General features: G+C 44.6%; 1 protein-coding gene across 2 annotated transcripts in view; it reads right to left on the bottom strand.

Moving 5' to 3' along the window:
• LOC112234324 (aryl hydrocarbon receptor) overlaps nucleotides 1–26525 on the bottom strand; it is an 86833-nt gene that overhangs the window by 28531 nt on the left and 31777 nt on the right. For both annotated transcript variants that reach the window (XM_042306689.1, XM_042306690.1), the window contains exon 2: nucleotides 24192–24379. In XM_042306689.1, the coding sequence (XP_042162623.1) occupies nucleotides 24192–24379 (188 nt within the window). The remainder of the gene's footprint in view (nucleotides 1–24191; nucleotides 24380–26525) is intronic.

The following is a 26525-nucleotide window of genomic DNA, read 5'->3' as shown; positions in this document are numbered from 1 at the left end:
GTGGGTACACATTGACTAACATTCTAGGGGATTATTCAGACAGAATGTACCCCTCTTGAAACTGCAATCACTCTTCATTTACACAACCAACGAGGTTGATTGACAGGTGATGTGAAATGGGAGTGATGCCACTGGTCTGTACCTGGAACACTGTGTGTCATCGCCGAAGAGCTACGAAGCCTGTTTAGACAACCACTTCCATTGAAGGGATTACAAAAGACGGCACAGCCCCAGTTGTAAAAGGAAGGCTGAGATCCCACTGCTTATGTTGCTAATGGTACACATAACGCCTCGGGCGAGAGGCAGCAGGGAGTGTGTAACTATTTTATTACTGCACAGCGCCTGGCATTTATGGAGAAGAAAGAGACAGACAGACAGTCTTTACCAGGCTCGACTACTGGCATTTATGGAGAAGAGAGAGAGACAGTCTGTGCCAAACTCGTCTACTGGCACTTAGCTTGTCTGTTTGCTTTGGCTGTGAGATTTATGGAGGAGCGAGAAAGATGCCCCCTTTGCCAATGTGAGTGAAGCGCTCCATCAGGAAGTTGAAAAGCTCTCAGCAAGATGGTAGACCACTGAAACTTGCCTCATTTTCCACCTTTGATCTTTGAACGTCTGACTGTATACGGTGAAAGCTGTCGCTCTAATTTGTCACTTCATGTCATTGTTTCAAAGAAAATGAGAGAGAAGCTCACTTTGTCTGTGGTTCCAACTTGTTGTCACGTTCACTGTCTTCAAACTCCCTGTCATAGATGAGCCAAGGCGCAGCGTGCATTTAATTCCACCTTTATTTTAATCGTAGTGAAACCTTCACAAAAAGAACAGGTAAACAGACACAACCGTGGCGCAACCGTGGCCCACACAAACAGACACAGAAAATAATAATTACCCACGAAAAAAGGCTGCCAAAAACAAAGAAATAGAAAACATAGAATGCCCACCCAAATCACACCCTGACCTAACCAAATAGAGAAATAAAACGTCTCTCTAAGGTCAGGGCTTGAAAAGTACTCCCCGCAAAGGTGCGGACTCTGGCCGCAAAACCTGACTCTATAGGGGGGGTCCGGGTGGACATCTATTCTCGGTGGCGGCTCCGGTTCGGGACGTAGCCCCCGCTACGCACGCTGATCCCTCCGCTTCCGTGGAACCGGACCGTGGATCTTCGCTGGAGGCTCCATACTGCGGACCGCCGATGGAGGCTCCAGACTGCGGACCGTCGCTGGAGGCTCCGGACTGTGGATCGTTGCCGGAGGAACCGGACCGTGGATCATCACTGGAGGCTTCATGCCATGGATCATCACTACAGGCTTCAAAAAATGTTTTTGGGGAGCTGCCTCTCGGGCTTCCGTGACCGGGTCTTGTCTCCTGCCATACTCTCTTCCCCGGTCCAGCTCGTCCTCCAAGTTGGCGCACGCTGCTTGGTCTTTTTGTGGTGGTTAATTCTGTCACAATCACTGTCTTCAAACTCCCTGTCATAGATGAGCCAAGGCACAGCGTGCATTTAATTCCACCTTTCTTTTAATCGTAGTGAAACCTTCACAAAAAGAACAGGTAAACAGACACAACCGTGACGCAACCGTGGAGCACACAAACACGCAAAGAAAATAATAATTACCCACAACCTTAGGTGGGAAAAAAAGCTGCCTAAGTAATGATTCCCAATCAGAGACAACGATAGACAGCTGCCTCTGATTGGGAACCACACTCGGCCAAAAACAAAGAAATAGAAAACATAGAATGCCAACCCAAATCACACCCTGACCTAACCAAATAGAGAAATAAAACGGCTCTCTAAGGTCAGGGCATGACACTTGTAATATTTTCTTGTCACACGTCCCCGTCTGCAAAGGGCATCGTCTTCAAAACAGAGCCCAATCTATTTCCGTCTTTCCCCTAAAAACATGCCCAATCCAAGTGACACACACGCATGTACTGTACGCACACACCTCAGCCCTCCTGAGCCCACCCAATCTGTGTGAGTTCAAAGCCAGTAAATCCCCACAGCTGAATGGAGTTTTGGTTTCTCCTCTGGTGTCTGAGTCGCGTGCATCATCAGTCGATAAGCAGGTTCTGACCTGCAGAACAGCTAGAGAGAGAGAGAGAGAGAGAGAGAGAGAGAGAGAGAGAGAGAGAGAGATCTAGCACTACTATGTGTGATATGAGTTGTAGTAATGTACTGTGTATTCATGTGCTGCACAGCATGTCTGAGTGAATCAGCATAGGAGTTAGAATAGGACAAGATCACAGTTTACTACAATGACTGTTCCCTTTCTGGGGAAGCATATTAAACCTTGTTTGTTTTTCTTTGAGGTGGTTTTTCCAGCATTAGGGCCTGCAGCGTTCTTGTGTAATCTAATCTACTGTATATTTACTGATGTCCTGAAACATATGGGCCTTTGGACTCATACAGTATAATATTATCCAGCCTAGACATGTTGGGTTCACTGGGGGCTAAACCTGGTCCTATTGGGTTCTCTGGGGCTAAACCTGGTCCTATTGGGTTCACTGGGGGCTAAACCTGGTCCTATTGGGTTCACTGGGGGCTAAACCTGGTCCTATTGGGTTCACTGGGGGCTAAACCTGGTCCTATTGGGTTCACTGGGGGCTAAACCTGGTCCTATTGGGTTCACTGGGGGCTAAACCTGGTCCTATTGGGTTCACTGGGGCTAAACCTGGTCCTATTGGGTTCACTGGGGGCTAAACCTGGTCCTATTGGGTTCACTGGGGGCTAAACCTGGTCCTATTGGGTTCACTGGGGGCTAAACCTGGTCCTATTGGGTTCACTGGGGCTAAACCTGGTCCTATTGGGTTCACTGGGGGCTAAACCTGGTCCTATTGGGTTCACTGGGGGCTAAACCTGGTCCTATTGGGTTCACTGGGGGCTAAACCTGGTCCTATTGGGTTCACTGGGGGCTAAACCTGGTCCTATTGGGTTCACTGGGGGCTAAACCTGGTCCTATTGGGTTCACTGGGGGCTAAACCTGGTCCTATTGGGTTCACTGGGGCTAAACCTGGTCCTATTGGGTTCACTGGGGCTAAACCTGGTCCTATTGGGTTCACTGGGGGCTAAACCTGGTCCTATTGGGTTCACTGGGGGCTAAACCTGGTCCTATTGGGTTCACTGGGGGCTAAACCTGGTCCTATTGGGTTCACTGGGGCTAAACCTGGTCCTATTGGGTTCACTGGGGGCTAAACCTGGTCCTATTGGGTTCACTGGGGGCTAAACCTGGTCCTATTGGGTTCACTGGGGGCTAAACCTGGTCCTATTGGGTTCACTGGGGGCTAAACCTGGTCCTATTGGGTTCACTGGGGGCTAAACCTGGTCCTATTGGGTTCACTGGGGCTAAACCTGGTCCTATTGGGTTCACTGGGGGCTAAACCTGGTCCTATTGGGTTCACTGGGGCTAAACCTGGTCCTATTGGGTTCACTGGGGGCTAAACCTGGTCCTATTGGGTTCACTGGGGGCTAAACCTGGTCCTATTGGGTTCACTGGGGGCTAAACCTGGTCCTATTGGGTTCACTGGGGGCTAAACCTGGTCCTATTGGGTTCACTGGGGCTAAACCTGGTCCTATTGGGTTCACTGGGGGACTAGCCTGGTCCTATTGGGTTCACTGGGGGCTAAACCTGGTCCTATTGGGTTCACTGGGGGCTAAACCTGGTCCTATTGGGTTCACTGGGGCTAAACCTGGTCCTATTGGGTTCACTGGGGGCTAAACCTGGTCCTATTGGGTTCACTGGGGGGGCTAAACCTGGTCCTATTGGGTTCACTGGGGGCTAAACCTGGTCCTATTGGGTTCACTGGGGGACTAGCCTGGTCCTATTGGGTTCACTGGGGGCTAAACCTGGTCCTATTGGGTTCACTGGGGGCTAAACCTGGTCCTATTGGGTTCACTGGGGGACTAGCCTGGTCCTATTGGGTTCACTGGGGGCTAAACCTGGTCCTATTGGGTTCACTGGGGGCTAAACCTGGTCCTATTGGGTTCACTGGGGGCTAAACCTGGTCCTATTGGGTTCACTGGGGGACTAGCCTAGTCCTATTGGGTCTGGTTCACTGGGAGATAAGCCTAGTCCTATTGGGTTCACTGGGGGACTACCCTAGTCCCATTGGGTTCACGGGGGACTAGCCTAGTCCTACTGGGTTCACTTGGGGACTAGCCTGGTCCTATTGGGTTCACTAGGGGACTAGCCTAGTCCTATTGGGTTCACTGGGGGACTAGCCTGGTCCTATTGGGTTCACTGGGGGACTAGCCTGGTCCTATTGGGTTCACTGGGGTTAGCCTGGTCCTATTGGGTCTGGTTCACTGGGGGACAAGCCTGGTCCTATTGGGTTCACTGGGGGACTAGCCTGGTCCTATTGAGTTCACTGGGGGATAGCCTGGTCCTATTGAGTTCACTGGGGGACTAGCCTGGTCCTATTGGGTTCACTGGGGGTTAGCCTGGTCCTATTGGGTTCACTGGTGGTTAGCCTGGTCCTATTGGGTTCACTGGGGACTAGCCTGGTCCTATTGGGTCTGGTTCACTGGGGGACTAGCCTGGCTCTATTGGGTCTGGTTCACTAGGGACTAGCCTGGTCCTATTGGGTTCACTGGGGGCTAGCCTGGTCCTATTGGGTTCACTAGGGGACTAGCCTGGCTCTATTGGGTCTGGTTCACTAGGGACTAGCCTGTTCCTATTGGGTTCACTAGGGGACTAGCGTGGTCCTATTGGGTTCACTAGGGGACTAGCGTGGTCCTATTGGGTTCACTAGGCGACTAGCCTGGCTCTATTGGGTCTGGTTCACTAGGGGACTAGCCTGGTCCTATTGGGTTCACTGGGGGGCTAGCCTGGTCCTATTGGGTTCACTGGGGGACTAGCCTGGCTCTATTGGGTCTGGTTCACTAGGGACTAGCCTGGTCCTATTGTGTTCACTAAGGGACTAGCCTGGTCCTATTGGGTTCACTAGGGACTAGCCTGGTCCTATTGGGTTCACTGGGGGACTAGCCTGGCTCTATTGGGTCTGGTTCACTAGGGGACTAGCCTGGTCCTATTGGGTTCACTAGGCGACTAGCCTGGTCCTATTGGGTTCACTAGGGGCTAAGCCTGGTCCTATTGGGTTCACTGGGGGGCTAGCCTGGTCCTATTTGGTTCACTGGGGGGCTAGCCTAGCTCTATTGGGTCTGGTTCACTAGGGGACTAGCCTGGTCCTATTGGGTTCACTGGGGGACTAGCCTGGCTCTATTGGGTCTGCTGGGTAATGGGATCCCTTCAGGCCTCTCCTCCTCAGCTGCAGGAACACCACTGACCTCCCCAGTCTGGCAGCCAAGTGACAACCCAGGAGAGCAGTAACCACACAGTACTACATGGTGACAACCCAGGAGAGCAGTAACCACACAGTACTACATGGTGACAACCCAGGAGAGCAGTAACCACACAGTACTACATGGTGACAACCCAGGAGAGCAGTAACCACACAGTACTACATGGTGACAACCCAGGAGAGCAGTAACCACACAGTACTACATGGTGACAACCCAGGAGAGCAGTAACCACACAGTACTACATGGTGACAACCCAGGAGAGCAGTAACCACACAGTACTACATGGTGACAACCCAGGAGAGCAGTAACCACACAGTACTACATGGTGACAACCCAGGAGAGCAGTAACCACACAGTACTACATGGTGACAACCCAGGAGAGCAGTAACCACACAGTACTACATGGTGACAACCCAGGAGAGCAGTAACCACACAGTACTACATGGTGACAACCCAGGAGAGCAGTAACCACACAGTACTACATGGTGACAACCCAGGAGAGCAGTAACCACACAGTACTACATGGTGCACCACCACACATAACAGTGCAATAAACGTTAGCAGTTAACAACAGAAACAAAAGAAAGAACACAGAACACCAGTTGGAAAGAAAACCAGAGTAAAAATAAACATTGTGCTGCTAAGGGCCCACTTACTATCACCAACATGGGTTGGAGGGTTCAGGTTTTGTCTTGGATTGGCCTGTCTTGCAGTGTGTGTTTTGGATGCTCCAGATTTAGCCTTGGATTGGCCTGTCTTGCAGTGTGTGTTTTGGATGCTCCAGATTTAGCCTTGGATTGGCCTGTCTTGCAGTGTGTGTTTTGGATGCTCCAGATTTAGCCTTGGATTGGCCTGTCTTGCAGTGTGTGTTTTGGATGCTCCAGATTTAGCCTTGGATTGGCCTGTCTTGCAGTGTGTGTTTTGGAGAGTGTGCCTGTCAGAGAAAGGCGGTAGGGCTGCACAGTAGGTAGAGTGGAGTGTTTGTCATGCGATCTGATGTTTTGTCTGTTTGGTTGTTTGACACAATGCTTTTTTTGCCTGGGAGTTTGTTCAGAGACTTGAGCCTGAGCAGCGTTCAGTATGTGTGTGTGCTTGTTAATGTCTGTTTCTAGATGTGCATGACTTTGTGTGAGCGTGTTTACATTCACCTATATGTGGGGTGTGTGTGTACTGTGTAGGCGCTTGCCAAGAGGAGTCAGGCAGGGGGGTGTGAGTTCCCCCTAAAAGCATTGCGTGACTAGAGTGGATGGACGACCTTGGGAGAGGCCACATCCTGGGATTTTCCTGTGGCGGCTGCTCAGATAAGGGAATCGTTCTTGTCGGTATTGCTTACAAAAGCCCTAGGGGCCCATGAGTGAGGAGGGTGTGTGTGTGTGTGTGTGTGTGTGTGTGTGTGTGTGTGTGTGTGTGTGTGTGTAAGCTGCTATATGCTTGCAATACGAAAACCTGTCTTTGGAACAGACTCAAGGTTTAACACAATCAACAGCCGACACTGCCAGATCGGCTGGACTGTTTGGTGGTCATCCAGATAGTTCCAGAACCTCACAGCTCCTACACTGTTCTCTCTGTATTTGTTCTTTCTCAGTTCAGCAGTCATTACAAAATGATGTACTACAAATACATGTAGGAATGCAGGAGATTTAAAACGTGTAGTGTATTTTGAAGTTTCAAAAGGATTCTGAAGTTTCTGAAATGACCACTTCCACATTTCCCTTATGAAAAATGTATCAACTCCTACAAAAATGTCCATGAATTATAATCCACATAATAATTCAAATTTTCTGTTGCTGTAGGATTATTTTCCTGCTGTAGAAAACTGTCTCAAATTAAGATCCTACATCTGTAAAAGACATGCATTTTCATACTGTAAAAAACCTGCATTGATTACTGATAGGACTCTTATCCTTCACACAGTCAGCTGCTTATGCAACACCTTGCCATAATGCCAGCATTCTCTTTTACGATCACAGATGAGCCATGAAACAAAGACAAGCTCGCATCAATTTTCTCATGAAAACTTTGAACAAAACCCACAGCTGATTTGAAGACAGAGGCTTTTCAAAGAGCCTGAATGGGGCCTACATAAGGCCTCTATTATCTACTAGGAAAACCAAAAGACGTCTGTTCACAGTCCATTATATATGTTTACTCAGCATACACCTCAATTCACAGCCCCTGGTTCATTCCTGTCAGCATACATTCATGCGTACAACCAGGTGATTCCGTTTAAATAACAGTAAGCAAATACATGATTAAGTTAAAGGTTTGGGCAGCAGCTAGACACGATCGTACCGTAGAATAGCTAACAAATCAATCTCCCTTTCCACCCTCCAAGCGTTACTAAAACAAGCAGCAGAAGTGTCTGATTTTAATCCATATGTTTTATGAGTATATCTGATATCATCATCCACCCAATGACATTTGACTAGAGAGAATAGGATGTTTTGACCCTATTCTACCATGGCTGATTGTCCATGTCAGTGTTTTTCAGTATGCCTGGCTATGAAACCCGACACCGCTCTGAGAGAGCCTTAATAACTAGCAGCCCACTGTGGCCTCCTCTGTCTGTCACAAACACCATTAGAGGATTCTAGAACTGTAGAACAAGCTTTTGATGTTTGATGTTTCCTCGATGTGATTCCCTCCAGGCAAGAGGAGTGAGCCGTAGCCCTTATAGAAGTTGACATATTTTCAACAGTATTTAATTAACTGAAAGAGGGGGAGGTAATACAGCTGGGTTGGCTATTTAGGAGAGCGTTATCTACAGTGTATTATGTACATGAAAGACATGACTTAATAGCCCATCAAGGTAGTGCATTGTGTTCCCTGAATACACTGATTTCATACTTAAATCTGGACCTCCGAGATAAGAAAGTAGATTTATGTAAGAGAGACGGTGCTAGCCAGAAAGAAAGAGGGTGCTAGCCAGAAAGAAAGAGGGTCCTAGCCAGAAAGAGAGATGATGCTAGCCAGAAAGAGAGACCGTGCTAGCCAGAAAGAGAGACCGCGCTAGCCAGAAAGAAAGAGGGTGCTAGCCAGAAAGAAAAAGGGTGCTAGCCAGAAAGAGAGACCGCGCTAGCCAGAAAGAGAGACTGCGCTAGCCAGAGAGACCGCACTAGCCAGAGAGACCGCACTAGCCAGAAAGAGAGACCGCGATAGCCAGGGAGACCGTGCTAGCCAGAAAGAGATACTGAGTACCAGCTCTTACAAGACTGAAAGGAGCTCTAAAATAGAGAATAATAGAGAAAATGTTTAATGCAGTTGACAGTCAGATGAAAGTCAGATTGTGCAAGAAAGTGAGTTAATGAGAATAAAGGAAAGTGCAATATGTTGTCATAGAGAGAGAGAGGGGCTGGCAGGGTAGTGGGGGGAGGGGGTTGGCGGCACAGCGTCAGAAAGAGGGAGAGAAATGAAACCATGCCAGCTATGTATACGGGAATATTATCTTGATTTGAAAACATTTAGTTCTAGCAGATCTAGAACACAGATCTCTCTATTCTCACGCAGGTGTGCAGGAAAGGGTGGGTATAACGACAGAGAGAGCCAATGGTGTGAGCCAGCTTCCCTATAAGGCCATCCCTCATTCATTCACTTGATTAATGTTCCTGTTACTTCCTGTTATGACTGGAGGGAAAGGAAACATCTTCTGTTACTTCCTGTTATGACCGGAGTGGAGGAAACATCTTCTGTTACTTCCTGTTATGACCGGGGGGAAAGGAAACATCTTCTGTTACTTCCTGTTATGACCGGAGGGAAAGGAAACATCTTCTGTTACTTCCTGTTATGACCGGGGGGAAAGGAAACATCTTCTATTACTTCCTGTTATGACAGGAGGGTAGGAAACATCTTATGTTACTTCCTATTATGACAGCAGGGAAAGGAAACATCTGTTACTTACTGTTATGACCAGAGGAAAATGAATCACATTTTGTTATTTCCTGTTATGACTGTAAGGAAAGGAAACATATTCTGCCTTTTATCACAGTGCCGTATAGTCCTTGACTTTTTCCATATTTTGTTATTTTACAGTCTTATTCTAAAATCTACACACAAAACCCCATAACGACACAACAAAAACGGGTTAATTTTTTTTTGCAAATGTATTAAAACTAAAAACAGAAATACCAGAACTATTCAGACCGTTTGCTATGAGACTCAAAATTGAGCTCAGGTGCATCCTGTTTCCATTGATCATCCTTGAGATGTTTCTACAACTTGATTGGAGTCAACCTGTGGTAAATTCATTTGATTCGACATGATTTGGTAAGGCACACACCTGTCTATATAAGGTCCCACAGTTGACAGTGCATGTCAGAGCAAAAACCAAGCCATGAGGTCTAAGGAATTATCTGTAGAACTCCGAGACAGGATTGTGTTGAGGAACAGATCTGGGGAAGGGTACCAAAACATTTCTGCAGCATTGAAGGTCCCCAAGAACACAGCGGCCTCCATCATTCTTAAATGGAAGAAGTTTGAAACTCCCAAGACTCCCAAGACTCTTCCTAGAGCTGGCCGCCTGGCCAAACTGAGCAATCGGGGGAGAAGGACCTTGGTCAGGGAGGTGACCAAGAACCCGATGGTCACTCTGACAGAGATCGAGAGTTCCACTGTGGAGATGGGAGAACCTTCCAGAAGGACAATCATCTCTTGCAGCACTCCAGCAATCAGGCCTTTATGTTAGAGTGACCAGACGGAAGCCACTCTTCAGTAAAAGGCACATGACAGCCCACTTTGAGTTTTCCAAAAGACAACGAAAGACTCTCAGACTATGAGAAAAAAGATTGTCTGGTCTGATGAAACCAAGATTTAACTTTTTGGACCGGAATGCCAAGTGTCACGTCTGGAGGAAACCTGGCACCATCCCTACAATGAAGCATGGTCGTGGCAGCATCATGCTGTGGGGATGTTTTTCAGTGACAGAGATTAGTCAGGATCGAGGGAAGGATGAACGGAGAAAAGTACAGAGAGAGCCTAGGGGGCGGCAGGTAGCTTAGTGGTTATATCATTGGGCCAGTAACCGAAAGGTTGCTAAATCGAATTCCCGAGCTGACAAGGTAAAAATCTGTCATTCTGCCCCTGAACAAGGCGGTTAACCCACTGTTCCCCGGTAGACCGTCATTGTAAATAAGAATTTGTTCTTAACGGACTTGCCTAGTTAAATTGAAAAAAAGAATCCTTGATGAAAACCTGCTCCAAAGCGCTCAGGACCTCAGACTGAGGGCAACGGTTCGGGACAAGTCTCTGAATGTCCTTGGGTGGCCCAACCAGAGCCCGGACTTGAACCCAATCGAACATCTCTGGAGAGACCTGAAAATAGCTGTGCACAACGCTCCCCATCCAACCTGACAGAGCTTCGGAGGATCTGCAGAGAATAATGGGATAATAATATAGGTGTGCCAAGCTTGTAGGGTCATACCCAAGAAGACTCGATGCTGTAATCACTGCCAAAGATTATTCAACAAAGTACTGAGTAAAGGGTCTGAATACTTGTGTAAATGTGATATTTAATATTTACATTTTTAATAAATTAATAAATTAAATGTCTGAAAACCTGATTTTGCTTTGTCATTATGGGGTATTGTGTGTAGATTGATGAGGGATAAAAGCAATCTAATCTATTTTAGAATAAGGTAGTAACGTAACAAAATGTGGAAAAAGTCAACGGGTCTGAATACTTTCCAAAGTCACTGCATATGTCCTGTCTACATTTAGCCCCTCTGATCAGATAGTGATGGTGGTGAGTAATAGTGGAGGGTATTATGCTTGATAGGGTGTGAGTGGTAATGGTGGTTTATATTCCTTCTGTGACCTTCCCTTTCAGAGAAGAGAATGGGGTCAATGTGAGCCATGTTAGATTGTTACATTTACATTTTTAGTAATTTAGCAGATGCTCTTATCCAGAGCAACTTACAGGAGCAATTAGAGTTAAGTGCCTTGCTCAAGGGCACAGACAGATTTTTCACCTAGTCGGCTTGGGGATTCAAACCAGCGACCTTTCGGTTACTGGCCCAATAACCTTACATAGCAGGCATAAATGCCTGAAACTAGATCCCCTACATACTGGTCTTGACCAGAAGAAGAAAAAAAACTGTCGGGGGAGGTTCTCTTCAGCACTGTTTGAACCAATCCAGTAAATGTGGAGGAGGAGCTAAGATGGAGTGTCACCTTGTTTAATGTCCATAAGCGGAAGTCAAGTCACAGGCCTGTTTTCCATTTTCCATGAAAACCGGAACATTGTTGGGCACTCGGCAGAGGCTACTGGCCCAACACTCTTAACTGCTACGCTAACTCCGCGACCTCCATGACACCCCCACAGCCACACAGACAAAATATAACCGTTCTCCCAAAACAGGGTCTCCTTGTTAGCATCACAAAATGTTGTTTGTTTTCCTCTGAATTCTTTGCTGTTCTAAAGGAGGGGGAATTGGTGTCATCTTGCCTAGCTTGTATTTTGTTGTTGATATTTCACAATTCTTCAATGCCCTGAGAGATATGACTCACAGAAAGACTAATGCATCCTCCATGTTTCTCATTGCCTGACAATTCTCTATAAAGCTCTGAATTAGGTCATAGTCTGTTGATTATAGCTTTAAAAAACAACAGAGTGATCATCGGTGGAATTTGTTAAATGTCAGAGTATAAACCATGGTAGCAGGCCAGCCTGGAAAGAGCAAAAAACAACACACAGGCAGACAATGAGAGGGAGGAGGACATCGGCAGTGAGAGGGTGAAGGAGGACAACGACAGTGAGAGGGAGGAGGACATCGGCAGTGAGAGGGTGAAGGAGGACAACGGCAGTGAGAGGGTGAAGGAGGACAACGGCAGTGAGAAGGGTGAAGGAGGACATCGGCAGTGAGAGGGTGAAGGAGGACAACGGCAGTGAGAGGGTGGGAGGAGGACATCGGCAGTGAGAGGGTGAAGGAGGACAACGGCAGTGAGAGGGTGAAGGAGGACAACGGCAGTGAGAGGGTGAAGGAGGACAACGGCAGTGAGAGGGTGAAGGAGGACAACGGCAGTGAGAGGGAGGAGGACATTGGCAGTGAGAGGGTGAAGGATGACAACGGCAGTGAGAGGGTGAAGGAGGACAACGGCAGTGAGAGGGTGAAGGAGGACAACGGCAGTGAGAGGGTGAAGGAGGACAAACAGTGAGAGGGTGAAGGAGGACAACGGCAGTGAGAGGGTGAAGGAGGACAACGGCAGTGAGAGGGTGAAGGAGGACAACGGCAGTGAGAGGGTGAAGGAGGACATCGGCAGTGAGAGGGTGAAGGAGGACAACGACAGTGAGAGGGTGAAGGAGGACATCGGCAGTGAGAGGGTGAAGGAGGACATCGGCAGTGAGAGGGTGAAGGAGGACATCGGCAGTGAGAGGGTGAAGGAGGACAACGACAGTGAGAGGGTGAAGGAGGACAACGGCAGTGAGAGGGAGGAGGACATCGGCAGTGAGAGGGTGAAGGAGGACAACGACAGTGAGAGGGTGAAGGAGGACAACGGCAGTGAGAGGGTGAAGGAGGACAACGGCAGTGAGAGGGTGAAGGAGGACAACGACAGTGAGAGGGTGAAGGAGGACAACGGCAGTGAGAGGGTGAAGGAGGACAACAGTGAGAGGGTGAAGGAGGACAACGGCAGTGAGAGGGTGAAGGAGGACAACGGCAGTGAGAGGGTGAAGGAGGACAACGGCAGTGAGAGGGTGAAGGAGCACAGCATCAGTGGATCTAATGAAGGTTTGACCCACACCTGCCTCCCTCACGTCAACCTTCCAACAAAAGATAACTAATCATAAACTATGCCATTTCTTACTGTATGTTAGTTACCCAGGTTATACTTCAATCAAACTGGATTGTTTTTTGGGACCAATCTTAATGCCTGTGTCCTGGGCAGAATGGTGTGCATGTTCCAACGTCTAACGTTCTTCGTATCCAAAAAAAAGGCAGAAAAGGGGGGTATGGTGTCAGCAGTGGGATCAGAACACCAAATTTGGTTAGTAGAGATGAAAACATAATTAAAACGATGGATTCTCAAGCTATACTGAAAGGCGAAACACTGAGTGAGTGGAATACAACCTGTCACTTCAATAAAATGGCCTCTCTTGGATATGTTGATATTGGGTTGACAGGTGAATTACAACTGGAGTTTAAAGAGTTTTACACAAATCAGCTTGGACTGATGATCAGTTAATCATGATTCAATAAAAAACGACAAGACCCCTACAAAACAAAGGCTCTTGTCTCTCCCAAGTAGCAGGCCTTTAGAGGTCACAGGTTCTTGCCTCGCCCAAGTAGCACATTTTGTTACGTTACAGCCTTATTTTGAAACAGATTAAATAATCCCCCCCCCTCATCAATCTATACACAATACTCCATAATGACTAAGCAAAAACAAGGTTTTTCAACAAAACAATACTTATTTACATAAGTATTCCGACCCTTTGTATGAGATTCGAAATTGAGCTCGGGTACATCCTGTTTCCAGTGATTATCCTAGAGATGTTTCTACAACTTGGGAGTCCACCTGTGGTAAATTCAATTGATTGGACATGACTTAGAAGAAAGGCACACACCTGTCTAAATAAGGTCCCACAGTTGGCATGTCAGAACAAAAATCAAGCCATGATGTCGAAGGAATTGTCCATAGAGCTCCAAGACAGGATTGTGTCGAGGCACAAAACTGTGGAAGGGTACCCAAAATGTTTGGCTGCATTGAAGGTCCCCAAGAACACAGTGGCCTCCATTATTCTTAAATAGAATAAGTTTGGAACTACCCAGACTTTACCTAGAGCTGTCCACCCGGCCAACCTGAGCAATTGGGTGAGAAGGGCCTTGGTCAGGGAGGTGACCAAGAACCCAATGGTCACTCTGGAGCTCTGCCAGAGTTCCTCTGTGGAGGTGGGAGCACCTTCCAGAACCCTCTCTGCAGCACTCCACCAATCAGACCTTTATGGTAGAGTGGCCAGACGGAAGGCACTCTTCAGTAAAAGGCACTTGACAGCCCACTTGGAGACACCTAATGGACTCTTAGACCATGAGAAACAAGATTTTCTGGTCTGATGAAACCAAGATTGAACTCTTTGGCCTGAATGCCAAGCGTCACGTCTGGAGGACACATGGCACCATCCCTACGGTGAAGCATGGTGGTGGCAGAATCATGCTGTGGGGAAGTTTTCTGTGGCAGGGACTGGGAGACTGGTCAGGATCGAGGGAACAATGAACAGAGCAAAGTACAGAGAGATCCTTGATGGATTTTATAACATAATAACACACAGAAATGGGAGCCTTTGGTCATTAATATGGTCGAATCCGGAAACTATCATTTCGAAAACAATACGTTTATTATTTCTGTAAAATATGGAACCATTCGGTATTTTATCTAACGGGTGGAATCTAACGGGTGAAGTCTAAATATTCTTTTTTCATTGCACAACCTTCAATGTTATGTCATAATTACGTAAAATTCTGTCCAATTAGTTTGAAATGAGCCAGGCTGCCCAAACTGTTGCATATACCCTGACTCTGCATGCAATGAACACAAGAGAAATTACACAATTTCACCTGGTTAATATTGCCTGCTAACCTGGATTTCTTTTACCTAAATATGCAGGTTTAAAAATATATACTTCTGTGTATTGATTTTAAGAAAGGCATTGGTGTTTATGGTTAGGTACAGTCATCCAACGATTGTGCTTTTTTCGCAAATGCGCTTTTGTTAAGTCATCCCACGTTTCGATTATATGCAACACAGGACACGATAAACTATCATCAACCATGTCTAGTTATAACTAGTGATTATGATTGATTGATTGTTTTTTATAAGATAAGTTTAATGCTAGCTAGCAACTTACCTTGGCTTCTACTGCATTCGCGTAACAGGCAGGCTCCTCGTGGAGTGCAATGAGAGGCAGGTGGTTAGAGCGTTGGACTAGTTAACTGTAAGGTTGCAAGATTGGATCCCCCGAGCTGACAATGTGAAAATCTGTCATCTGCCCCTGAACAAGGCAGTTAACCCATCGTTCCTAGGCCGTCATTGAAAATAAGAATGTGTTCTTAACTGACTTGCCTCTTGCAACCTTACAGTTAACTAGTCCAACGCAATTAACGACCTGCCTCTCTCTCGTTGCACTCCACATGGAGACTGCCTGTTACGTGAATGCAGTAAGCCAAGGTAAGTTGCTAGCTAGCATTAAACTTATCTTATAAAAAACAATCAATCATAATCACTAGTTAACTACACATGGTTGATGATAGTACTAGATATTATCTAGCGTGTCCTGTGTTGCATATAGTCTGACTGAGCATACAAGCATACAAGTATCTAAGTATCTGACTGAGCGGTGGTAGGCAGAAGCAGGCACGTAAACATTCATTCAAACAGCACTTTCATGCGTTTTGCCAGCAGCTCTTCATTGTGCGTCAAGCACTGCGCTGTTTATGACTTCAAGCCTATCAACTCCCCAGATGAGGCTCGTGTGACCGAAGTGAAATGGCTGGCTAGTTAGCGTGCGCTAATAGTGTTTCAAACGTCACTCGCTCTGAGCCTTGGGTGGTTGTTTCCCTTGCTCTGCATGGGTAATGCTGCTTCGATGTGGTAGCTGTTGTCGTTGTGTTGCTGGTTCGAGCCCAGGGAGGAGCGAGGAGTGGGACGGAAGCTATACTATTACACTGGCAATACTAAAGTGCCTATAAAAACATCCAATAGTCAAAGGTTACTGAAATACAAATGGTATAGAGGGAAATAGTCCTATAATAACTACAACCTAAAACTTCTTACTTGGGAATATTGAAGACTCATGTTAAAAGGAACCACCAGCTTTCATATGTTCTCATGTTCTGAGCAAGGAACTGAATCGTTAGCTTTCTTACATAGCACATATTGCACTTTTACGTTCTTCTCCAACACGTTGTTTTTGTATTATTTAAACCAAATTGAACATGTTTCATGATCTACTTGAGGCTAAATTGATTTTATTGATGTATTATATTAAGTTCAAATAAGTGTTCATTCAGTATTGTTGTAAATGTCATTATTACAAATAAAAAATTTAAAAAATCGTCCGATTAATCGGTATCAGCTTTTATGGCCCTCTAATAATCCGTATCGGTATCGGCATTGAAAAATCATAATCGGTCGACCTCTAAACTGTATACTACATGTATGCCTCACTATTGTGCTCCTGCGATGCTAAGATAAATATATTATATAATGTTGTATTATATAATTCACCAGAAAACATACAATGAAAACGGCTCATGATTCTTTTTGCTACTGTTCTAAGTGCATACTCTTCTGTGATCGCTGACCCCTTTGAGATATCCAACTACACTACATAACACAATACAATACCACGGTCTCTGGGAATTCAACCCGTCCGACGGAAACATAAGACAATGAACGACATCACAATGAACGACATCACAATGAATGATATCACAATGAACGACATCACAATGAATGACATCAAAGCTCTTTGGTTACTTCACAATCTGATATTGCCAAGTGTATAAATGACCTTGCGTCCATTGTTCTCTCATATCAAATTAAGAATGAAAATCAATACAACCGAGACCCTTTGAGCTCTGATTAAAAGTTGACCAGCCTGGTCGTTAAAACACCATGTCATGCAAGGCTAAATTGGCATGGACACTATGCTCTTTAAACTTGTTGACCGGCTGGGGCTGAGACAGGTGTGCTTCGTTTCAGGTGCAGCTTGTCCACAACCTGTGGATGCCATAGGAGGGTCAAAGTGTTCGGGGTAACATTGGCATGTGCTGTACGCCCATAAACATGCCACTCATAGCAGTATGGGAATGCCGCTGCATCGCTGCGGTGTCACCATCTGTCTGTTCCTCCAGCACATGATAATAACGGGGAAGTAGCCTCACAGTGTCAGGAGAAAAAAACCTGACCGTTATATACGGGACGGGTCCAGTGCCCTTGAAGCTGCCATTGCACAAATGTGTGCTGACATTGGATGTGTGTGTGTGTGTGTGTGTGCTTATGTGTGTCTGTGTCGTTGTGTGTGTGCTGTAAAAGATCCCCCCCGTGGACGAAGGCACATAGTGCCAGTAGGAGTGTGTAGGGAGTTGTGGGTCACACAGTGCCAGTAGGAGTGTGTAGGGAGTTGTGGGTCACACAGTGCCAGTAGGAGTGTGTAGGGAGTTGTGGGTCACACAGTGCCAGTAGGAGTGTGTAGGGAGTTGTGGGTCACACAGTGCCAGTAGGAGTGTGTAGGGAGTTGTGGGTCACACAGTGCCAGTAGGAGTGTGTAGGGAGTTGTGGGTCACACAGTGCCAGTAGGAGTGTGTAGGGAGTTGTGGGTCACACAGTGCCAGTAGGAGTGTGAAGGGAGGCGTGGGTCTTTTATCCAGTCACATTACTCTTTAGGGAGCAGAGTGTGCAGGAGGAACCCACACAAACACGTCTATCTTGGCATAACTCTGATTTGACAAAGAAATATCAGCTAGCTATCATTATATAGGCTAGCCAGCTGCAGCTAGCTATTATGCTGTCAGCTTGGTAAACACAAGGTCAGCGCCGGCTTAACTTTCTGTTAACTTCTTATTCTCTACTTTAGCCCACATATAACCGAATTAGCTATTGTTTGGTGTGATGGAATGGCAAAGACACACCCCAAAACACCACCCACATGAAAGCACACCCCAAAGACAACTCTTGTTTGCCCTCAGTCATGGCCGCTAGCATCTTTTAAATTAGCACTGATGAAAAATGAGGCCAAATCAGGAAGTGCAGTTCTACTTTAAAAAAGTGAAAAAGAAATGACAGAGGAACAACACACCTCAGAGACAGACAGATAGATAGAGAGACAGACGAAGAAAAAGAGAGAGAGAAAGAGATAGGGCATAATCTCCCTCACAGACATATTTATCATTCTCCTCTCTATCCACCTCAACAGACCAGAATCATACTTCAATCCTTCATAGCTCATCTGTGAAATTAGACATGACTAGACATGTATGAATCACCAAGTCACACACTTACCCTATGCAAAGGTGAGATAAGAACTTGTCTCTGAGAATGAGCCTGTTGGCGTGACTGTCTCTTGTGTGGGAGCGAAAGGGGTGAGAGGGCACTAAGATGTATGGGCAGGAGTCAACTATCTTTAGGAATGTAATCTCCTCTGGTTGAAGATGAGCTGAGCTGCACTCGTTCAACACTAGCGACGCCTACCCATTCTTAACATAAGCAAAGCCTTGTGCTGTACACAGCCCAGGCATATTTCTGAGCTAAATACAGTGTGGGAAGAGAGGGATAGTTCTAACACCTCGTAAACCATTGCCCAGCCCCCTTCAGCACCTCATGTTGTTGCCTATGGCAGTAGAGGTTGAGTTACTGAGGATTCAATGAGAATGTGAATAAACAAGCCATTGGTTGTTTGTACAGATATAACTTCCCATATACACCATCGTCTAGAGTTGTGCAGGGTTGAGAGTGGAAAAGGACATGGAGACTGAGAGGATATGGTGGCGGTGCCAGAGGTGCCAAGATAACTGACTCAGCAAGTCATCTGCCAACACTCCGGCTTTGATGTCTGTTAACCCTTAATGGCTGACATGTTGAGGGTGTTGGAGTTGGTTTTTCAATGATGAGTCATCTTATGAGTCACTGGACATTGTTCTGTATAATTTAGAACCAAACATTTGGTTTATGTCAGTGTCTTGGTCCTAGTCACAGGATAAGTGTGTGTGTGTATGGGGGGGGATACAACAACGACATGGAAGGGTCACAAAAGGGTTCTTCAGCTGTCCCCATAGGAGGACCCTCGGTTCCAGGTAGAACCCTCTGTGGAAAGGAACCCAAAAGGGTTATACCTAGTACCAAAAATAGTTCTACAAAGGGTTCTCCTCTGGGGACAGAGGACTTTCTCCTATCGATTATCATCAACCACAACAACACATGGTAAAAAGAGTTAAAGATTTGATGATCGGAAATTCATAGAAATGGTTAGATAGAAGGACCATTAAGACATGGTTAACCAAGACAGATGCTGATTGGAGTATTTTGCTATGAGTATTTTTTTAAACAATTATTTTGGTTCAGGAATCATGTTCTCCACAGCCCGTTTATTTGACTATTTTTGTTGCCATGTTCCCCATCACAGCCATGACGTATCAGAGAGATTCACTGATGTACAGTAATCCATTTAAATGATACAGTATAATAAAAAGCCTCCTATTTTGTTGTCTACTAACCAAGTGCATTACTGGAGACAAGTTTGTTGTGGTCTGATTTGAAAGTAAAAATGAACCCAGAGGCTCCAAACATATGGGTGACTCAGGTTAGACAACCAACATCTTGATTTATCCCTTGTGTCAAAAAATAACCCACCACTATGTGTAACAGCAGAGAAAACCCCCTAAATAATATTTTTTCAACTTGAAATTTGATGACTTTTCCTAGAGGTTTCAAAGATAGTCTAACACGGAACCCAAACCAGCTGCGAGCAAGCGCCATCGTGTTCCATTGTGAATACATTTATTTTGTCTCCCTACACCAAATGCGATCACGGCAGCAAGGTTAAAATATCAAAACAAACTCTGAACCAATTACATTAATTTGGGGACTGGTCAAAAAGCATTAAACCTTTATGGCAATTTAGCTAGCTAGCTTGCCCTTGCTAGCTAATTTGTCCTATTTAGCTAGCTTGCTGTTGCTAGTTAATTTGTCCTGGGATATAAACATTGTTATGTTACCTGAAATGCACAAGGTCATCTACTCCAACAATTAATCCACACATAAAACAGTCAACCGAATCATCTCTCGTCCTTCTAGGCCTTTTCTTCTCATGACTTAATATTGCGATTGGCAACTTTGATAAATTAGGTGCATTACCGCCACTGACCTTGTTCGTCTTTCAGTCACCCACCTGCAGTACCTGCTTCTATAAACCAATGAGGAGATGGGAGAGGCAGGACTTGCAGCACAATCTATCTATTTTATCCCTTGGCAATGCAGACGCTCGTTGGTGCGCGCAAGCTGTGTGGGTGCAATAATTTAATAATATAGATTTCTACATTTATTTTGCAATAAATCGTGCACGCTACTTGAGTGGGGTAGTCAGCCTGTTAGGGTCATTTTTGACCAGGCAGTTATAAAATCCTTCACACACCACAAAAACCACAAAGACACACACACACATGAGAAATTGAGATTGTGTGCGCTACTGATTGAAATCAGACAAAACTAATGTGCAGTGACCCCACACATGACTCAAGTTCACAGACAAAATAAACAAAATGTCAGACAAAATAAATATTTATTGAAAGCATTGTTTACTAATGGGGAATGCAGTCAGAGACTATAAAGGTGCTGCAGATGACAGTCCCCCCCAGTTCTCTCTTTGCTGAAGCAATGAGTGCACGTTTCAGTGGCCAACAGGTCGTAGACCTGATTTATTCAGATGTCCAGGAGGAAAAAGAGGACAATGATTTTGAAGAGGAGGATGTATCTGAAGAAGAAGATGGGGAAGAATACAACCCTGAGCACGATGCATCATCTTCAGATGAAGAAGAATACAACCCAAGCTGAAAGAGACATTTCTGTAAAAGACCAGCATAATAACATGGTCCTTGTCACCATATGACAACCAAGGCAGGATGGCAGCACAAAATGTCATAAGGATGACCCCAGGGCCAACAAGACATGCATTTGCCCATTCCCAGGACATCGACTCAACATTTTACATGTTCATCACACCAGCCATCAAAAAAATCATCCTAGAGATGACAAATTTGGAGGGTTTAAATAAATATTTAATAAATGTGAGTCAAGACCTGCAAGACGTGTGAGAGACAAACTGGCGGCCATAAGAGAGGTCTGGGAGAAGTGGGTGGAGCGTCTGCCATACCTCTACAACCCTGGGCCTGAAGTAATGGATGAGCAACTGGTTCCATTCAGAGGTAAGTTTTTATTTTCATATCTGTAATGTAAGTGATTTATGTGATTGTTTTTTGTGACACGGATACTCCCTTTCTGGGAGTATATGCCCAGCAAGCTAGGTATGGCATCAAGATATGGGTGGCCTGTAACGCACAATCCAGCTACGCTTGGAAGATGCAAGTCTACACAGGGAAGCCGACCAGCGGAGGCCCGGAGAAGAACCAGGGGATGCGGGTTGTGCTTGATGTGACAGATGGACTGAGGGGGCACAATGTCACGTATGACAATTTCTTCACCTCTTATGAAGAGGAAGATCACCATGGTTGGCACAGTTAGAAAGAACAAGCCTGAGCTCCAACCTGTACTCCTCTCAACAAGGGGGAGAGAGGCCTTTACAGCTGGGAAAGGCACTTTCAAAAAAGGGAGCGCCTTGCCCGCACAGCAGCCTCTGCAACGCTTGTGAAAGCTATTCAGGGAGCTGAATCTTGTCCTTATCCACCTGAGGCTGCAGCTGGGGCATGCAAGAGGAGGAGATGCCAATTCTGCCCCCCAAAGAAGGACTGTAAAACAAACACTATGTGCTGCACGTGAGGAATATATCTGCAAAGTTCATGCACACACACACTTGTATACTGTCCTACATGTGCTAAATAGAGTTGATTGATTTATGTTCAGCATGTTTTTGTTTTGTATCTATTATTTTATTTTATTCTTATTTATTGTTGTTGTTTATTAACCTCGTGGGTGGGGGCAATGGTTCAAAAAATGTGAGAAGACTAGTATTTTGTAGTTGAATTCCTCATTGTACAGTATATAAGAATATATCACAATGTTGTCAAAAAGTACAAGACTTATTGTTTCCCTTCAATAAAATGAATTCAAAACAACTTTTTTCACATTTCTGGTACTTTCTTAGGCTATACAAGTGCTATCTCTTGCCTAAAAATGTATGTTTATACCTATTCAGTGCCTAGAGCAATAATAATAATAATAACAATAATAAAGTAACAGGAAAGAAAACAATTATGACGGGTGTGTTGTACTAAAAATGAGTGGTTTCCACTGATTTAAATGCATTCTTTCTGCTTTGTGAAGAGTGACAACCCAGATATTTACAAAGTTTGTGATGAATGACAGGTTGTTTCTTCATGCAAAATAGATTTGGGGTTTGAAATTCAATTAAGCTGCTTTATTTTAGGGTTTTAGTGAAGGCGGGTCATTTTTTTACCCTTAGGACAAGGGGAGTATACAGAATGCTAAGACTACACAAGGGTTATTAATGTCTGCGCTCTGTTGCTGTCCTGCTGCCCACCCACTTGTCATTGTTGTCATGTTTACATGTCCTGGGTCAGCTGATGCTCTGCTAAATACTGTAGTCTACTACACAACATTTCCTCAAGAGGCTTTAGTTTCTTACTGCATCTGTCTATTCTCTTTGGGTTATTTTGACGCTGACAGGACATACTGTACACAACACCATTTATTCACCAAGTTCTCTCCTTAACTGCTTTGTAAATCTGTAAACTGCACTGATCTTTGATGAGAGTATAAGTTGTTAATTGTCTGGTTGATTAACTTCTCTAGGGTAGGGGGCAGCATTGGGAATTTTGGATGAAAAGCGTGCACAAATTAAACTGCCTGCTACTCAGCCATAAAAGCTATAATATGCATATATAGTGGATTTGGATAGAAAACACACTGAAGTTTCTAAAACTGTTTGAATGATGTCTGTGAGTATAACATAATTCATGTGGCAGGCAAAAACCTGAGAAAAAATCTGAGGTTTGTAGTTTTTCAACTCATTCCCTATTGAAGATACAGTAGGATATTGGTCATGTTGCACTTCCGAAGGCTTCCAGTAGATGTCACCAGTCTTTAGAACCTTGTTTGATGTTTCTACTGTGAAGTGGGGGCGAATGAGATGGGAATGAGTCAGGGCTCTGCCAGAGAGCCACGAGCTCAATCTCGCGCGTTCACGTGATAGTTAGCTCTGTTCCATTGCAATTCTACAGATAAAGGAATTCTCCGCTTGGAACATTATTGAAGATTTATGTTAAAAACATCCTAAAGATTGATTCTATACATCGTTTGACATACGGACTGTAACGGAACTTTTTTACTTTTCGTCTGCTGCTAGTGACCGCGCGTCATGAGTTTGGAATACTGGGCTGAGCGCGCTAACAAAAGGGAGGTATTTGGACATAAATGATGGACAATATCGAACAAAACAAACATTTATTGTGGAACTGGGATTCCTGGGAGTGCATTCTGATGAAGGTCATCAAAGGTAAGTGAATATTTATAATGCTATTTCTGACTTCTGGTGACTACACATCATGGCGGATATCTGTTTGGGTTGTTTTGGTCTCTGAGCGCCGTACTCAGATTATTGCAAGGTGTGATTTTTCCATAAAGTTTTTAAAAATCTGACACAGAGGTTGCTTAAGGAGACAGTTGTATCTTTTAGCAATGTTTATTATGAGTATTTCTGTAAATTGATGTGGCTCTCTGCAAAATCACCAGATGTTTTGGTACTACTGAACATAACGCGTCAATGTAAACTCAGATTTTTTAAATATAAATATGAACTTACTGAACAAAACATACATGTATTGTGTAACATGTAGTCCTATGAGTGTCATCTGATGAAGATAATCAAAGGTTAGTAATTAATTTTATCTATATTTCTGCTTTTTGTAACTCCTCTCTTTGGCTAAAAAATGGCTGTGTTTTTCTGTGATTTGGCTCTGACCTAACATAATTGTTTGGTTTGCTTTCGTCGTTAAGCCTTTTTGAAATCGGACACTGTGGCTGGATTTACAACAAGTGTATCTTTAAAATGGTGTAAAATACATGTATGTTTGAGGAATTTTAATTACGGGATTTCTGTGTTTTGAATTTGGCGCCCTAGTTTCACTGGCTGTTGACGAGGTGGGACGCTACCATCCCACGTACCCTAGAGAGGTTAATTTGGTACTTGACTGGTACTTGATATGAAACTCACCTTTGAAGAAGCTCTTCACCTTCAGGTAGCCGACGCTGATGCGGAGCACAGAGAGTTTGTCCAGGCGAGAGCGCACATCCTCAGGGAATGGTAGGAGGCCTGTCAGCCTGTCCAGCTCCCCATTCAGCCGATCCCGGTGGCGTTTGGATGGGTTCGACTTGACCACATCTGGAGCAGGAGATTTCTTGCTGAGGGGAAAGGAGACAAGATCATTATGGTTAGTTAGACAATAGGTACTTATTGTGCTGATTCTAAATTACTACAGTGGTCTCTGTAGAAGGAAATCTGATTGTGATCATTATTGTTGAGAGATGATGTACCTTGTTGTAAAATGAATGTGTATACCAGCATTACAGGTAAACAATCTTTGGATGACTTTACTTGAGGACAAGCTGCATACTGGCATACTTTTTGAGTAAAAGATCATGATTATTAGAAAGCAAATTATGGACTCCTCTTTAAATCTGCATATTCCTTCAAAGCTCAGTTGTCCTGAGTCTGCACAACTCTACCAGGACCTAGGATCAAGAGAGACACTTAAGTGTTCTAGTACTATATCTCTTGACACAATGATGAAAATAATCATGGCCTCTAACCCTTCAAGCTGCATACTGGACCCTATTCCAACTAAACTACTGAAAGAGCTGCTTCCTGTGCTTGGCCCTCCTATGTTGAACATAATAAACGCCTCTCTATCCACCGGATGTGTACCAAACTCACTAAAAGTAGCAGTAATAAAGCCTCTTGAAAAAGCTAAACCTTGACCCAGAAAATATAAAAAACTAATCGGCCTATATCGAATCTTCCATTCCTCTCAAAAATGTTAGAAAAAGCTGAAAAAGCTCACTGCCTTCCTGAAGACAAACAACGTATACGAAATGCTTCAGTCTGGTTTTAGATCCCATCATAGCACTGAGACTGCTCTTGTGAAGGTGGTAAATGACCTTTTAATGGCGTCAGACCGAGGCTCTGCATCTGTCCTCGGCTCCTAGACTAGAGGTCGACCAATTAATCGGATAAAAAAAATAAAAAATGTATACCTTTATTTAACTAGGCAAGTCAGTTATTAAGAACACATTCTTATTTTCAATGACAGGCCGAGGAACGGTCCGTTAACTGCCTCGTTCAGGGGCAGAACAACAGATTTTCACCTTGTCAGCTCGGGGGATTCAATCTTGCAACCTTACAGTTAACTAGTCCAACGCAATAACGACCTGCCTCTCTCTCGTTGCACTCCACATGGAGACTGCCTGTTACGTGAATGCAGTAAGCCAAGGTAAGTTGCTAGCTAGCATTAAACTTATCTTATAAAAAACAATCAATCATAATCACTAGTTAACTACACATGGTTGATGATATTACTAGATATTATCTAGCGTGTCCTGCGTTGCATATAATCTGACTGAGCATAAAAGCATACAAGTATCTAAGTATCTAACTGAGCGGTGGAAGGCAGAAGCAGGCGCGTAAACATTCATTCAAACAGCACTTTCCTGCGTTTTGCCAGCAGCTCTTCATTGTGCGTCAAGAATTGCGCTGTTTATGACTTCAAGCCTTTCAACTCCCGAGATGAGGCTCGTGTAACCGAAGTGAAATGGCTAACTAGTTAGCGCTCGCTAATTGTCGTTGTGTTGCTGGTTTGAGCCCAGGGAGGAGTGAGGAGAGGGACGGAAGCTATACTGTTACACTGGCAATACTAAAGTGCATATAAGAACATCCAATAGTCAAAGGTATATGAAATACAAATGGTATAGAGAGAAATTGTCCTATAATTTCTATAATAACTACAACCTAAAACTTCTTACCTGGGAATATTGAAGACTCATGTTAAAAGGAACCACCAGCTTTCATATGTTCTCATGTTCTAAGCAAGAAACTGAAACGTTAGCTTTCTTACATAGAACATATTGCACTTTTACTTTCTTCTCCAACACTTTGTTTTTGCATTATTTAAACCAAATTGACCATGTTTCATTATTTACTTGAGGCTAAATTGATTTTATTGATGTATTATATTAAGTTAAAATAAGTGTTCATTCAGTATTGTTGTAATTGTCATTATTACAAATACATTTAATCGGTATCTTAATCGGTATCTACTTTTTTTGGTCCTCAAATAATCGGCATGGGTATCGGCGTTGAAAAATCATAATCGGTCGACCTCTATCCTAGACCTTAGTGCTGCTTCTGATACCATCAATCACCACATTCTTTTGGATAGATTGGAAACCCAAATTGGTCTACATGGACAAGTTCTGGACTGGTTTAGATCTTCTGTCGGAAAGATATCAGTTTGTCTCTGTGAATGGTTTGTCCACTGACAAATCAATCGTA

Source organism: Oncorhynchus tshawytscha, linkage group LG26, assembly GCF_018296145.1.
Source record: "Oncorhynchus tshawytscha isolate Ot180627B linkage group LG26, Otsh_v2.0, whole genome shotgun sequence".
In the NCBI taxonomy this organism is placed as follows: domain Eukaryota; kingdom Metazoa; phylum Chordata; class Actinopteri; order Salmoniformes; family Salmonidae; genus Oncorhynchus; species Oncorhynchus tshawytscha.
This window is presented reverse-complemented; position numbering and strand designations above follow the sequence as displayed.